Source organism: Aplidium turbinatum, chromosome 7 (genome assembly GCF_918807975.1).
Source record: "Aplidium turbinatum chromosome 7, kaAplTurb1.1, whole genome shotgun sequence".
NCBI classification, from domain to species: Eukaryota; Metazoa; Chordata; class Ascidiacea; order Aplousobranchia; family Polyclinidae; genus Aplidium; species Aplidium turbinatum.
The window spans coordinates 17,457,414-17,474,857 of NC_137478.1; the positions used below are offsets into that span (position 1 = coordinate 17,457,414).

The 17,444-nt window shown below is 39.3% G+C and overlaps 1 protein-coding gene across 2 annotated transcripts in view; it reads left to right on the forward strand.

Annotated features, from left to right (window-relative positions):
- The window catches only part of LOC145774373 (guanine nucleotide-binding protein-like 1), a 114,527-nt gene extending 111,667 nt beyond the window's left edge, over window positions 1–2,860 (forward strand). For both annotated transcript variants that reach the window (XM_082585606.1, XM_082585607.1), the window contains 4 exons: window positions 58–236; window positions 1,355–1,511; window positions 1,613–1,753; window positions 2,004–2,860. In XM_082585606.1, the coding sequence (XP_082441732.1) occupies window positions 58–236; window positions 1,355–1,511; window positions 1,613–1,753; window positions 2,004–2,272 (746 nt within the window). In that variant the 3' untranslated portion in view covers window positions 2,273–2,860. The remainder of the gene's footprint in view (window positions 1–57; window positions 237–1,354; window positions 1,512–1,612; window positions 1,754–2,003) is intronic.
- The last annotated feature ends 14,584 nt before the right edge of the window (window positions 2,861–17,444 follow it).

Genomic DNA, 17,444 nt, shown 5'->3' on the forward strand with positions numbered 1-17,444 from the left:
TTGTTTCACCTAACCCTTATCAATACCATGTCCCTCGACATTATCATTTTTATTCAGGTCATCCAAATGTTGGTAAGTCTTCACTAATGAACGGACTGATTGGACGCAAGGTCGTTAGCACTTCAGTCACTCCCGGACACACCAAGTATTTTCAAACTTACTTTCTCACAAAGACAGTGAAGCTTTGTGACTCCCCTGGCCTCGTCTTTCCATCTCTTATTCCAAAACAATTGCAGGTAAAAGTTCCGGAATAAATTAAAGTTGTTCTTAATGATGTTTAAAAGATGACCTGAGATGAAGGGAACCTCTAAATACCCATTGTCATGGCAACTGTCAGTGTTGCAAGATGTTTGTTCAACTCGGGTAAGTTGAAAATATGAATCAACGATACCACAACTTGCAGCGCCTAAAATTTCTCGGCAACTGGGAAGCAAAACTAGCCCTGTTTCGCTAGCGAAAATCTCAAAACTTGTTGAAGATTGTTAGGCGTTTTCAGGGATTGGTAGACATTTGGAAGGGTTGTCAGACCATAATCTTAACTCTTTATCGTAACCCAAACCGTAATCCGAAAACTAGTCTAATTGGAGCCCGTGTGGGCTTTTGATATTGAGCTGTCTTTTGGTTTAAGCTTTTGCTTATTGAGAGACTCTTGAGTCTCCAATTACAAAAACGATAATTTAGATTTTCTGTCTAGGGGTATGATTGCTTGCAAAAATTCAAGAACTTAAATTTAATGTTAAATGTATTTTTAGTAATCAAAGTTTCGAGCTCTTATTCGGGAAATTGAAAAATGCTTATCCTGGCTAACTCTAACCAATTTAGTTTATTGCGACGAGTGTCAGAAAAGCGACATTCGCACGTCGTGAATTTTACCTTCTTGTTCTAGAGTCGTTCGGTTTGTTCTCTTTTGAAAGTATATTTTTAAATGGAAATTTTTTTGGTTTATTAATGTTACGAGTATTTCAATTCCCCACTTTTTTCATAATGTGCCTTTTTATCAGTAATAGCCTATGGTGGGAGTTATGAAAGCGGAACGGTTACACAGTTATGTCGCTTCAGAAATACGGATGTGGTGAGCTAAATTCCGTGAGAACAGAATTTAGGTTTTGAATTTACACAGTTGAAGTACCAGTATTCAGAGGTACCAGAAGAATTATTGCTTCAATGTAACAAATGTTGTTGCTTCGTACTACCCGCGCAGCCATGCTCTGCTTTTGCCAGCACCGATTTCAATCGAAACGAAAGCAGAAGGTTTGTCTGAACAACCACCAGTATTTTACCTTTTAGTTTTAATGTGTACTCAACCGTGGTGTCTTCAGTATTATGCAAAATTGTGTATTTTAAACTGTTTCAGATATTGAGTGGAATTTATCCCATAGCTCAGGTACAGGAACCTTACACACCTGTAGGTTATCTCGCTTCCCGTGTGGCGCTTGTTCAATTGCTGCAGCTTCGCCACAGCATGTCAAGTCGAACAGAAGAAAACTGGACCCCCTGGGATATTTGCGAAGGTTAATGCTTCATTGAGTTTATGTAAATGTAAATCCAGCTAGTGTGTGTTCATTAACGCTACTACTGATATTGTCATTTCAACTGCAACCTATGTTTTTAGCCTGGGCGAACAAGAGAAATTATCGCACTGCGAAAGCTGCGAGACCTGACGTATATCGGGCAGCAAATGCAATCCTCAGGATGGCAGTAGATGGTAGAATATGCATGTACATGAGACCACCTGGCTACAGTGAAAACAAAGGTCCGTGAACTTAAAACAACTTTTGTTTAACGCTTGATTTCAAAGAAGCTCGGTTGGCATTAGGGCTGTGTAGTTTAACCAAAACAAACCCTGTGACAACTCTGCATGTTTTGGAGTACCATTTTGAGATCGTGAGATTAAGGTTACTGAATGCCTAGGTCCGAAAAATTGATCATAGTCTTTGTCCCTGTCTTTAAAACGATTCGTTGCCGCAAGCAAATTAGTCAAAAAATATCTCTACTTGTCGCAGGTGAGTGGGATCACGACGCTACCACATCCAGGCTGTTTTCTTTGAGATCGACAGAGCATTTCGGTGGTGAGGGTCCACACGCTGTACCTTTCCACCTTAACACTGAAGACCACTGTCACTCTGATTCAGCGCCTAACATATTGACTGATTTTACTGATGAGGATATAGATAGCAACTCGGAAGATGATAGTGACATCACATTGAGCCAAGGTCATGTGCAGATATATTCGAACAAATTTTCAGCCCTTTCCTGTGATGTCAGTGATTAAGCAAATTAAGATATTTTCCTATGTCGCATTAAAGCCTCCTTATGATTTTGCCATGAAGGTGTTAACTTAATTATCGTCAACAAAGCAAACCGCAGAGCTGGAGTCTTTGTTGTTGTGGAATATTCGATTAAATTTGCATCATCTGTAGGCATGTTAAATATCCACGTTGTTAAACATTCAATTTAGGCTTAAATTTTAATCCAACAAAACCAAAGAAGACGCTTTGAAACTTGTTGCTTGTTGACAGTATTCTGCATCCACAGTATCTTCCTTGCAGTGGTGACCTTTACACACGGTCCATGGCAACGTGCAGCTTAAAATTTGACTGAAGGCGATTCTATTAGTACCTAAAATTGCTGGTATAAGATGATTGTTTGATTATATTAGTTAATAAATATAGTCCTTGTGTGTATTTTGTGTGATTTTGAGCTACTTTGTGCTGTTGTTACCATTCAAATAATGAACTAGATTTTGACACTTGTACTGGAAATCCAAAAAACGTCTGGCAAAACTAGTAATAGGTCTCAGAAAAACAACAGAAGTCTCATTGATACAGTAATGTATTACTAATAAATGTGGTAGACTTTTGTTTTTGTGACTCAGCGAAAATTTGTGGTTCAACAAAAGCTTGCAGATTAGCGTAAGGGTTCGGCAGGTTAGTGAAGGTTAAGAACCAATGGAGTAAACGCGGCGAATGAATCTGCGGTTTCTTATTAACAATCGGCCGCTAGCAGTTTTAACAGTATTTCCGGTAGTCGTCTACAGCGACTATTTTCTCATAAATCTTCCACAGTCCGGTGATTGAATTTTGTATTGCGACGTTAGTCCTGATTGGGAATTCAGGAAGACGATGAGCATGATTGTCGTAGTAGGCTTAGGTATCTTCAACGGACATATCTTTTCGCGTTTCAGCTTATTGCATCTCGGTCTTCCATTTATGAGAGAAGGCCCGATGATGTACGTGAAGGGTGTATTGAGTCGGTCGTCCGTACAGTTTCTGGGCAGGTGACAATCCGTCCTTCCTACATCGCGTGTTTCGATACTGCATCATAGCTTTTGCTAGTTGATCTTCGTCGAGGTAGCGATGCGTCCATGAGCAACGTATTATTTTTTTCATGCTTTTCACGGCTTCCTCAATTTTCCCATTAGATTGCAGATAGGTTGAAGTAGAAGTACGATGCCGCACGCCCCATTATGAAGATATTTGGAGAATTTCTCAAGACTTGAATTGAGGTCGGTTGTCAAACCAAATAACAGCTGATACTGCAGTGCGAGTAAAGAGTGCTTTGATGGCCACAATAGACGTAGTGCTATGCCTCATGAAATAAGGTCTGTAAAACAATCTACCATAATTAGATAGTGTTATCGATTAGATTCAGCTAAGTCAATCGCTAGTTCCTGAAAAGGGCGAATTGGTTGATTTTTCGACACCATTGGACGAGAAAAGGTCATCTTGACATTTTCGACACGATAACATTGCGGTTTAAATGTCATGGTCTATGCCGGACCAATCCTAAACGGCCAAACGAGCGCGTTCCCTGGTACCGTCCGCACAGCAACGTGACGTTGTAAAGCAACGTGACCTTAAAAAGTGGTGTTTGTGGGGAAAAAAATTATCAAGCTGATACGTTGTTCAGACTTTCCCCATATAATGCAGATGGCTCAGAAAAAAATCCCCATCAATCGGATGATGGGAAACCACCTTTAAGGCCCTTTTTCCAAATGACGTCACAATCCCTTTGGGTCCAACATATGAAAATTTCAACGTTTTTCGAAATAGGACATGTCATACATCATTTTTTAGCATTTTTCAAGGGGAACAAGTTTTTCTATTAACTTCACAGTGTAGATTCAACCGATCTGTTATAGCCTGATGCTGCGGGTTCTTTTTGGCAATATCAAATTGCACGAGCTTTCGGAACACAGTTCCCTAGTCATGTGCTATGACGAATGGTGTTGAAGTCAGTGAGTGGTTTTTTAAAATGGCTCTTTGTTTTAGCTTGAGGCTGCCGGCTGTTGAGTTTCTGTGCTGTTAGGCGTTATTGCTGTGAGGTTTTGTTGGATCAGTTGATTAGTAGATTAGGTGACGTAGTTCTTCCCTTTCGGCGCGGTTGTTGATTTTAGGATTTTGTTTGCTAATGAATATGGCCTCTTTGAATCGTAATTGTACTGCGTCATTTTCTCTTCCAATATATTGATATTTGGTATTGCCAAAAAGAACCCGCAGCATCAGGCTATAACAGATCGGTTAAATCTACACTGTGAAGTAAGCAACGATCATGCTGCTAAAAGTGAAACTCATTCAACTACATTTTTCTATTAACCAGAACTCTGCAAATGTACAGAAAAAGAGTTATACCGATTAAGCAAAAGGATAAATCTATGAATTTCAGGCAAATTTGAAATTATTCGTCACTGTTGGACTTATTCTTCTATATTCTTTAACAAGAATGAAACAAAGTAAGCAACACATAAATTGAAGCTATCATCAAAAACGTCCAAGATGTTGCTTTCCTCCTCGTCTTGTCCCATTTCATCTTCATTGTACGAGCATTCCTCTTCTTCGGTATCAACATCGACGTTCTGCAGAAGTGAAAAAAGTCTTCATTCTTAAGTTTTTCGTCTAGTCTCTGGGGTATGTCGTTCACACTAATTACATGTATTACTTAGTGCCCTTTTAAAGTCATGTAAGCTACTGCACATTTTGCAATATAACAATTTCTTCTATTCGCTTTTAGCCTAATTATAATCTTTCATTTTTGCCTCAAAATAATATTTACGGCAAAAACTTTTGCAACACAGTACAGGCCTTAAAACTCGTTTTTTTTTTTCGGCAGCCGTCGTGGCCTACCGGGAGCTCCTTCTCGGCAGCCAAATCTGCCTGCTTGGAGGCCAAAATAACGATATCACAAGTAAATAGAATTAAACTTGCAACAATGCTAAAATGATCACTTAGCGTTGTTGAAGCCTGGGCGACGTCCTACAACAGAATCGTTGCACTACGCAATAACTGCTTTATCGGGATTGTAATCCAGTACTGCGGGACCGTCTAACGACACTCGCACGAGTGTCTCCAATGTGGCTGATTTTAAAGAAGTTCGCCACTCCCCTAGAATTCTGTTTAGCAACGAAAAACAACGTTCGACATGTGTTGACGATGTCGGCAAGGTAATAAAATAAGTATTTCAATGATGTGAAGGACATTACTAAACGAGAAGCATGATTTTTGCAAAATATTATCAAAAATTGTTTTCCCCTCGGATGTCAACTAACCTAGTTCTCCTGTTTAACAACCAATCAATCAATGTTTTATTTGTCAGTAACAGGAACATAGGTACATGTTTGAAAATACACACAGTACAAAAGTTACACAAGTTCCCATACCGACAGGGAGACAACGAGACGACCATACGGTCTACTAGTCAATTGCCACCCTACGGAAATTACGATTTTGCCATTTAAAATAAGCTTACAAGAGAAAAATAATAATTGAAACGTTCCCGCGCTTCAACAACAGCATACGCACAAAAAAAACAACATAATGATGATAACGTAGGCCAAAACACAAAATTCCATGAAGCAAGCAGAGAATAATAGAGTTTCCGAAGCAACTGTTAAGTTGGTTTCCATAACATATCACTTACGATGCACTGTAGCTTTGTAAAATTAACGTTTTGATCTCTTTTTTGATACAATGAAATGATAAGTTTTTTAGCCTACTTGGAACTTCTGACCAGAGCACTGGTCCCAATACCTGCATGGACTTCTTGCCAAATTCTGTGTTTGATCTGTTTATAAAATAATTGTTGCTTGTTAGATATCTTGTGTTATGCTGATGAATAGATGAAGCATTTGTAAATATATCACAATACGTAGACGGATACTCATTCATATGAACTTTGTACATATGTTTTTTTATTTCAATGTTATGTATGTCTTTTAGTTTCAAGATGTTCATTTTGAAAAATAAAAAATTAGTGTGAGCATAGTAATTTTGTTTCGTAATTATTCTTATAACCTTTTTTTGTAATTTTATTAATGGATCCAGTGCACTGTCACAGGCCTTTCCCCAGCTTGAAATACAATATTGCAAATGACAGTAAATCAAAGCGTGATACACATCTTTTAAAGTGTCTGTGTTGACATAATTTCTGAGTTTAAGCAACGCCCATGAACCTTTTGCTACTTTTCCGCTAATTTTATCTATGTGATATTTCCATGTTAATTTGTTATCAATGTAAACGCCAAGGTATTTTATTTGATCTTTTTGTTGAATGCTTGTGTTACCAATGCTAATGTTAAAATTTTTTATGTGTTTTTTATTTGTTATTAGCATGTATTCAGTTTTTGAGAAATTTAATGATAATCTATTAAGCTTCAACCAGTTGTAAACTTTTTGCATTTCGGCATTCACATTGTTCTGCAAATTTATTTCACATTTGTCGCTCATCGTAAGATTGGTGTCGTCAGCAAATAGTTTAACATTCATGTTTGTTGAATTTGGTAAGTCATTTATATACAGTAAGAAAAGAAGGGGTCCCAATGTCGATCCTTGGGGCACACCGCAGGTAACCTGTCTTGAGTTTGAAGAGATTCCATTGACGACCGTGTGCTGTAGACGATTGCTGATATAGCTTTTTAACAATTGTAATGGAAGGCCCCGAAAACCATATGTTTGCAGTTTCTGTATGAGAATAGTGTGATCAACTGTGTCGAAGGCTTTAGCTAAATCAAGAAATACAGAGCAAGTTGTATCTTTATTATCTAGGTTAGTTAAGATGTTATCACAAACGTTTGACACAGCTAACGAAGTGGAATATTGTGGTCTAAATCCATACTGATGTGGTGTGATCAGGTCTTTTTTTGTTAAATAATTGTACATTTGTTCATACAGGCATTTTTCGAATATTTTGGTGAAGGGGGACAATAGTGATATGGGCCTATAGTTGGAACAATTTTTCCTGGAGCCACTTTTGAAGATTGGGGTAACTTCAGCGACCTTTAGTACATCAGGATATACACCTTTATTGATACACTCATTGAATAAGTTGGTGAGGAAAGGGGCGATTATTGGTGAGGATAGTTTGACATTTGGATAGTTTGACAAACAACGATTCAATGTCCGACAACATCGAATCGATATAAAAACGACAATATTGCCAGCCGATGTAAATTAGCACTTTGGATTAAGACTTTGTTAAAATAAACGTCGGGAATTACAAACAAGACTGACAGGGCTGGTGATGGCAGATGGATATTTTCCATCAATAACAAATATTCTCGTACAATGCGACAGTGGCGAATGACGATTATAACGCGCTGACCTAATTTTGTGTCACTCTTTGATACTTTTCGACAGTTAATCCACAATCTTTCTATTGCGAAATTAAATAATTGGCTAGAAGAGACCGGCGGCCAAACTTGGCCGATTGAGAAGGTAGCACCGGCGGTCATTCAAGCACTACTTAGCGGCCATGGCCGCAGGCTGCTTCCCAAGTAGCAAAGAGTGGCGTCTAGCCAGCTCCACGCTAGCGAAGTTATTGGCGACGCGCCAGCGATAATCGCCAGCCAGCCGCCACCGATCTGCTCATCGCATAGCCGGCGTAACGCTGGCGAAATTCGACAATAAAGTCGGCTGTGCGTAAGCGCCTCGATCGCGAAAGTCGCTCAAGTTAGTTAACGGCGCGCTGTCTGTACGCCAACGAATTTCGCTAAACTTACTGGCACGTTTTTGCGGCTGCGCGCGCTGTCGCTGGACTGACGAATGTCGCCCTGCTGAAGCCCTTTTTTTTTTCGGCCACCAGCAGCAGCTGTTGTTTGCGAAATTATCAAAACAAAACACTAAAACTTTTTGAAGCATTTCGTGTATTAATTGTCTTTTTGTGGTAAAAGCGAGACGCAATTCAAGAAAGTAAAACAACAAAAACAATGAAGATTTTTAATACACTGTCTTACCACAGCTCCATTTTCGTTACACAATGCTAAAAAATGTTTCAGTAATAATGAATGGCGGTTTTTCTGATCATTTGTAATACAAATAACAAAACAATTTACAAGTCCAAGCCATGTGAGAGCAAAGCTAAAGACTATAAACATGAGATTATTTGTAAAAGCCCAGCAGCTGTTAAGTGAATTTTGACAGTTTTCGCGAAACAATAATTTTTAAGCAAAAAATTCTATTAAAAAAAACTTTCTTGGTTTTCGAAACTATAATGAGTTTGATTAAAATGTTTGCTTGCAAGATTTACCTTAGGCCTAGGGTAGGCGTGAGTAAAATTTACTCCCGGTTAGAAACCAATTGTGTACTACATACGACAGTATCATAATTATATAAGCATAATTATATGATAGGTATTGCAATACGTCAAAATCACAGCACTGGAAGAAAATACACAGCAACATCAAGAACACTACTATTGCTTCCACTGTACTCTATGATGTAATAAAGATTATTACGTAGCCAGCAGGGAAATTCAAATTAATGAGTTTTTTGTGCTATCTGGCTTTGAAGGTTGCCAGCACGGCAACCACAATTATAGGGAAGGGCCACCTGAACGACGACCATAACGCATTTTCGTTTGCACATCTGTTGTGGCTGTAATGCTGGCAACCTTCAAAGCCAGATAGCACAAAATTCAAACATCCACGTAGGATACATGCAGTATACCAACAATCATGAGTAATTATTGCGTTCCGACATCCATTAGGTAAATAAAAAAAAAAATGGGAACAGGTCGTTTTGACGCCAAAGAGCTTTGGTTCTGGGTAATGTTAGGGATTAGGACTGGCGGCAAAACACCCCTCCGAAAACACGTTTGTATAACAACATTAAAGATATTAATTAAATGATTAATAACATTAAACTCGACTTCACCACAAGAATTAATATTAGTGCATAGACGGCACAACAGTGTTTAGCAATAGCTTGTCGGGATAAGATTTTCCCAAATACAACTACTGTACGAAGGAAGCAAACTGAATAAAGAGGCACGCAAAAATAATAATTCGCAGCAAGATGTTAAAAGAGAACACTAAAAGGTCAACAGACAATCAAAAAACAGATAGCGTTCATGTATCGTCCGAATTTTTATCTGCGCCGGAAGTTTTGTTTGCCCGGTTCTTTTTTTTTTCATTTCTGTCACCAGCCGCCTTCAAATACCGCTTCACTGCAGATTTGAAAACTTTGTCCGTCGCCTTGGCTTGCCTTCGAAACACATCTGTAATAATACAATATGAGCTCTCTGTGAAAACAATTTCGCTCACAACAACAACTTAGTTACACTACTAACTCATTATTAGGGATCGAACCGATGGCAAGTGTCCTTAACCAGCATGAAGACATAAGCGGGGTTCATTACAATTAAATGTACTGTATAAACCCCCCTATGACGTAGCAAGACGGGTAGTATTAAAAAAAAATTGTAATTAGGGAACGTTCAAATATTACGTAACGCTTTCGACGGGAGGGGGGGTATGTAAAGCGTTACGTTAGCGTCACATCGGTGGGGGAGAGGGTTTAATATAATTCATCAGTGATAATACTCAGCATTATTGAAATATCTTTTGTGATAAGGTGCTGCTGAAACCAGTGTTTTATCCTGCAACAACAACCACGCATGTGATATTGGGAAGGCATGGCTAAATAGTAGAAACTGATGTATTACAGGACGTTGTCACATTTTAACGTTTATATTACAGAAAAATATTTCATTCCTTGATAAATCTTCCAATTTGTCAATCCTCAGTTGATTTGATTTATATTTAACTTCCATTCATAAAAACAAAGAAGCCTGGCATTTTCCACCATCGTTCTGTAGTATGCATGGTGTTAGCAATAGCATTGCAGCACTTATTACTGACGGTAGCTCGTAAAACTACTTAAATATACAATTATATAAATACAAACTTACCAAATAACACTTTTTTATTTTCAGATCAAGAAAGGCAGTTTTTTCGTTTTTTCCACTTCAATTACCGTAAACTGAGCGGCCAGATCGTCATTCATTAAAAGTCGCATAACTCTCCACACAGTTTCCGTACAATCATTTCCTCCAACCGTTGTTATTTTCCATCGCTGTTAAATGAACATCCACGCGTTATTCAATAGTCAGTTTAGAACTGAACAAGGTAACAAGCGAAGTCTAGATCGTGAACTCAAACCAAACAACCACACGTTCTATAGATTGGTTAATCGTTAGGTTATTCTTTAAAAATCATCATAAATTGGTTTAATAAACATGATTCTATTTTACAAACTAAAGTATTTCTGCACACAAAATGTATGTGGAAGCGTTTAGAGCAAAACAAACAAGTTTTAAAAATTGAAACTGAGCAGTTGAATAATTAAGGTTCTAATCTTTTTTGAGTATGATTTACTGTAGTTACCACCTGCAAAGCGAAAACAAACATGTAACTAATATGACAACAGTTACTTTATAGGTGCAATAACAAATATTTTGTCAACACGTCATGTTAGAATTTAACTGATCGGTTGTTGCATGACATAAGGCTGGTGTAGCCATGTCGGAATGTGATTGCATGTACCTATTCCGACATGGCCTACCGCACATGTAGCTTGTGGCATAAAAGTGTATAACAAATGAGTACAGTGACTTACAATAGCTGCCAAAACATCCGCATCTGCTTCTAACTTTTCTTCCAGATCAAAAAGAGAGCGTTTGTTAGCTTGCTTAAATCTTCATGTAATTAAGGTTAAAACACAATAAACTAGGACACAGTTCCCTCTTTCGACACTTTCTTACATGCTGTAGGCGTAACCGGGTACAGCAAACTAAGTGCAAAGTAAGGTTTATTGTACAGCAGTCTACCCAATAACTGAGCAAGCGCAAAAGACAATTAATCAGACAAACAGGCTCTTCAAGTCAAATCAACCGCGTGTTTGAAATGGCACGTGACTTCAATCAAGCGCAACTAAACGGTATGATGACGAAATTTTTCTAATCAAGCGCGAAGCTCGGCCTTTCGTAGGAAACCAACACCATCTGACGAAACTCGACTGCGCGTTGCCAGCGGAAAGCGAGCGAAAATCGAAAGCGCGTCTCTCGCACGAAAGTCGACGGCGCAGAGCTAGCAGAAAACGCTCACATTGGCGACATCGAAAATCGTTAGCTGTAGGACAGCGCCTGACTGGCGAATATCGTCATGACTTTAAAGAAAAAAAATCATGACGATATTCGCCAGTGAGGCGCTGTCCTACAGCTAACGATTTTCGATGTCGCCAATGTGAGCGCTCGCCGCCCTGATGACGCCAGCTGCACGCCGACTATTGCTACCTGGGTTTAAGGCTTGACAGTAGGTTACATCGTAATAACATAGCAATATGCCCTTCTTTGTATACAGGACACTTGTAGGCTATCGCTACTCAATACATAGTGAGCTGATAGATTAGCATTATCGCTATATCTTAAAACTTGAAAAAAAATTGGCCTTTTAGTAAACTAAAGTGCCCTTTTTTTGTAATCTTACCCCCCCCCCAGTCAAAAATCGTTCCGGCGCCCCTGCTTTCAGCAACAGCAATCATCCTATTGAACATGACTTTCAAACCAATACCACTTGCACCACTGTTTGTTTTGTTTACTTCCAAAGGATTCTAATGGCTTGATCAATCTTTGCGTTTGATTGATGCATTAGTAATTGCTACCCTATCTAAACCACATTTCTGGATATTTTGACCAATTTGCTCCGCTTGTTTACAGTCCTCCACGCGACTTAATTGAGCGCATGAGAGTTTGCTCTATCGCAAGATCTGTCCAAAATCCGGTGAAGCTTTTTGCTGTCCTCTTTACTGTGTGCTGCTCGGTTAGGAATTGATCATACAACCATGAATGAAAAGAGAATTCTGCAATTATCAGCAATATCTGGAGTCATGGTATTGAATGTAATAGTAAGTTATAGTAAGTATGCTTGAAATACAAAGATAGTTTCACATCTTTTTCGTATCCAAGTAATACATGTAATTAGTATGAACGACATACTCCAGAGACTAGACGAAAAACTCAAGAATGAAGACTTTTTTCACTTCTGCAGAACGTCGATGTTGGTAGGCTACCGAAGAAGAGGAATGCTCGTACAATAGCTCAATTGGTTGGCGCGTCACTTCTGGAACGAAGAAACTTTAAAATCAATGGCGGTGCTGGTTCGACTCTCGGGGTGTGCGCTTGAGCAACGTACGTTAAGGACTGCTCTCTATTCAGCGGCATCTAATGGATGGAATAATTCCCCGGCAACAACACTTCAACAATCGGAAACTTCACTCTGTCAATCTCGGTGACCGGGCCTGCATCAGTGATTCAAAGCCTCTACAAGTATGCAAAACAGCCAGGATTAAGCTCTGCAAGAAGCTTTCTCTGTCCGAGGATAAAGATTCAATCAATCAATGAAGATGAAATGGGACAAGACGAGGAGGAAAGCAACATCGTTGACGTTTTTGATGATAATGATAGCTTCAATTTATGTTTTGCTTACTTTGATTCTTGTTAAAGAATGTAGAAGAATAAGTCCAACAGTGACGAATAATTTCAAATTTGCCTGAAATTTATAGATTTATCCTTTTGCTTAATCGGTAATAACTCTTTTTCTGTACATTTGCAGGGTTCTGGTTAATAGAAAAACTTGTTCCCCCTGAAAAAAGCTAAAAAATGGTGTATAACATGTCCTATATTGAAAAACTTTGAAATTTTCATATGTTGGACCCAAAGGGATTCTAACGTCATTTGAAAAAAAGGGCCCAAAAGGTGATTTCCCATCATCCGATTGATGGGGATTTTTTTCTGAGCCAGCTGCATTATATGGGAAAGGTCTAAGCAAAGTATCAACTTGATAAAAAAAATCTCCCACGACTGCACTATTGGCCCAACGTTAGACCATCGGAATCGTTCCGTTGGCCCGACGTTAGCGCGTAAGATATTTGGCCAGCAGGGCCAACTTCGGCGAATCGTCAGTCGCAAAAATCGTTTGGCTAAACGTCGATCCCACGGTGGCGCACTGTTGGCCAACCTGACGACCAAACACTTTCGTTGTGAGATCCCCGACGCCATTTACAACTAACATCACTGTGGTGAAAAAGGTTGTTTATACTTGTAGACCCAACGTTGGTGCACTGTTGGCCAACCTGACGACCAAACGCTTTCGTTGGGACGACGTGGAACCAATGACGCAATTTATAATCATCCCCTCTGTGGCGAAAACGATTCGGTTACTCGTGGGCCTAGCGTTTTCTATCCATTTGCTAATCTACGATCAAACGTCACGTTTTGCTCTGACAAGGGATAGGCATTACGACCTCACCAAACCGAAAAAGTTTCTTAACTTTGACCACATGGTGGCGTGTAGTAAAATCACTTATTCAAGTTAATCTGTGCCGATAAGGATGACCATGGCATGAAGATGTAGGATCGAGGCCTCAATTCGCAGTAAACCTTATCACCCATCATATTAGCATTCCACTCGGTACAGCATTGCTAGAAAAGGCATTTGTACAAGCAAAAAGTAGGACAGATGGCAGTTAGGTTTGTTTTTATTTCTAACCATCACAGCAAAAATAACATGCTAAATAGCCTATAACAGCTATCCAGAAAAGAGCATAAGAAACAAATTGAAATCAAATTCCTGTCTTCCTCTTCTCAAACGCCCACCATCCCTATCTCTTGCGTATTTCAGCCAGTCTGAAATAGCGGATATTTGAATTTGTTGCTGTGGACAATTTGTGGGTTCTTCGTACTCCATCTGAAAATAATAATGTCATTGGGATAAATTGCCAATAGCTGGTCCAAACCAATATGTCTAGTGGAAAAGGTCGGTTGCTGAAATCACGTAACTAACTCTAACAAGCAACTTTTTCCCGTAAAGCAATGACCTAATCACTCTGAAAAAAAGCTCTGAAAGCATCTCCCAAGGATTAACTCAGAGTTGCATTGATTACAACAGTCTGGAAAAGAAAATGGGAAATATCCTGCTACAAATAAACTTTGAAATCATTTCTTCAAAGTTTTTGCAAATTACTTCTGTTGCAAATAAAAAATAATGATTTTTTTCGTCACTGTAATAAACACCTTTTGCATGCAACCTTGCATAAAATCAAATACAGAGGCTTTGTCTGTTGTTATTATTCAATAAAAACTGAGAGTTTGTTGAAAAAGAAACATTAGGTAAAGGAATAAACGCTTAAGTCGACTATGCTTGTGCTTAGTGGAGCGGGAACTATTTTTCTCTAGGGGGGGCTGAAGATGCCGTAGTGTTGTCTGCTTCTGGGGGCTTCGCCCCCCAGACCCCCCTTATATGGGTCAGCATTTACAAGTGGTAGTAGCCTATAAGCGTTCGGTCCCTTCTTGTGTAAGAGACAACGCCAGAACACATGCATTGTGAATTGTGACAAATGAAGAACGGCAACAATAAAGCAGCTGTTCAGGAAATTCAAATGAAAACGAACAAATTAGAAAGTGCTATGAAAGCGACAGTTTGTGGAAGTGAGTTCTCACACGCTTCCGAAGATTGCTTTTCGCTCAGGTGTTTTCTCTAATCTATAAACTGTGTCATGAGTTCTTTGACATTGACAGTGTCCAAAATGTTTTGGTGGACATGCATCAAGGCAAGATAAGTAGCCTAAGTCTTTTTTGTGTGATTGAGCTTCTCAACCACGTTTTCAAGCGTCTTAGAGCAGAAAAAGAACGTTGTGATGATGCAGCTGAAGGCGGGAGGCAAAGGCAGAGCTCCACGAATTTTCGCGTTTCTTTGAAAAGATCTAGTGTTTGAGAGTTTAGTTGCGATAGTATCTCAGCAACCTTTTGAACGGAGTTTGCGGTTTTTCCACATACAACATCGCTGAACAAGGAAAGTTCCGTTTTTAGGCGATCTTTTCTGATGGCATCGGATAAGCTGATTTCAGTAGCCTATCAGATCTTTCCTCACCATTTGCACAGCTCAGATTCAGAAGTGCCTTCTATCTGTTGGCTGCTGTAAGCAGATCCGCCTGGTCGAATCTTCGATCAAGCTCAGCTTGAACCAAATCAAGGGCTTCAATGTAGCCTATTACCGTTTCCACGCTCTTTCTCCCGCAGACGACACACCATCCGATTCTTCTGTGTTTCGAAACCTTGCTGGAGTTTCGCTCACCCTAGGATCCTTTGGCGTTTTAAGTTATTGGCAAACGCAAAGACGTTTGCTGCTTCCATAAGCTTGGAAATGGATTCATCTTTTCTGAGATTTTTGATCCGTTTGCGGAGAATGGTGATGGATTCCAAAACTGAAGAAACAGAAATCTTCTTGTTTTGGAGCTGTCTTGCGACGGTTTCTGCAGGCTGATAAACTTCACCACTGCAAGTAATCGCAAAATAAAGTCGCACCGTGCGTGCTTGTTTTACGAAGCCGAATATTTTTGCACGTGCGTCTCCTCTCATTGCACTATCTTCTGTCATGTCGGTCAGACATTGCGACAGGGTAGGGTAGCACTTAACAACACGAGCGAGGCAGAAGCACGAACGAGTAGGACACAAACCCAGCAAATTGCAGGCAACTTCATCGGAACCAAAAAGCGACATGACTAAATATTGACATTTAGATGATTTACGAATTACAATTGCAAAACTTTGAACTAAGTTTAAAGCATCGGCAATAAGCCTCACCTCCTTTACAACGTCTTGTAAAATCAAATCGAGAGCATGATTACTGCAGTGAATGTATAACAATCCAGGCATAATGGTTTAAGTTTGGTTCGCACTCACTTCTAGCAACCAGACATACTGTATTTGCTGCACCGTCAAGACAGTAGCCCTGAAAGCGTTCAATCGGAAAATTCAGCTGGGGAAACAAGTCGGTAATACACGAAAACAACGTTTCCGATTTCGAATCGGGAGCATTATATAAAACCCAAGAAAAACGTTTTACAACACGATTACTGAAAATATGTCATGTAGGCCTACCTTAAATTGTCAGAATTTTATAGGTGGGGGGCTGAAGCAATTATCGAATGTTCCAGGAGGATGAATTAGCTCTAGGGGGGACTGCAGCCCCTTGAGCGCCCCTACTTCCCGCGCCTCTGCTTGTGCTTGGAGTAAAAAAGGATTGTCGAAATCTGATGTAGCCTATTCCGCACAACGAGCAAGTTTTCATCGCCCTGAAAACTAAAACAATTTACTTTGAAATGTAAAAGTGACCTTATTGACCTAACAAAAACTTGACCAAATAATTTAGTGTTTTTTGAGATTTTATGTTAAAACTAATTGATTTTGATCAATTATATCGTACCACAATTGCAAAATTGCCATACAACACAGCAGTCTGAGCCCCAAAACTGGCGACATAAAACAAAACAAGTTTTTGAGGGTGAGCTTTTTTTATCAATGTAGAGGGAACACTTTGCTTAACAGTGTCCATTTAAAACAAACTGACTTTACTGACTTAAAATAAGCAGTGATGTACGCGCATACAAAAAATATTGACGCCGTCAGGGCAAACGCAAACGTTCAAAACAATATCATGTAGGCTAAGTATTTTTCTATAAGAAATGAAACCCTTTATCGGCCATAACAGCATCAATGAAGTGCAGTTCATTAGTAGGCTAGCTATTTTTGCTTCAAAAGGTAAAAAAATCCACTATTCTGACATATTTCTTTGTCACTCACATTACCAGTGTACAACTGAGATACAAACATGATATCCCCATGTAGATCAACTCCCACTAATGAGGCCTAATGCTTTTGCAGTGTTAGTACTTTTATAGTTTGAGTACGGTACGTTTGTGACTGCTGACGGTGAAGTGAGGATAGTGTTTCGAGACGTACTAGACTACTTCAGTGCAGTCGATGATGATCATGGTGCTTGTGTAGTCCTTCTTGAAGTCTGGCTTCATGACTTCTATGACAACATCACGATGAGGGAATATGTTCCAACTAATCAACCTTAGCCTACATAGGCTACATGAGATGCATTTATGAATGAAAAATACGGTGTACAATATTGAATACAGATGAATACAGATGCAGATCTTTGTGCTTAAGTCTGTATAAAACAAACCCAAGCGAAGCTTCATCAACACCAATAAAAATTCATCTTCCACCGCTAATCTATGTTGATGCAGTGCTCCTGTAGCATTTTGAGGTACAGTAGAATTCGCCTATAACGGCACCTCTAGGGGATTGCAAAAACTGACGTTATG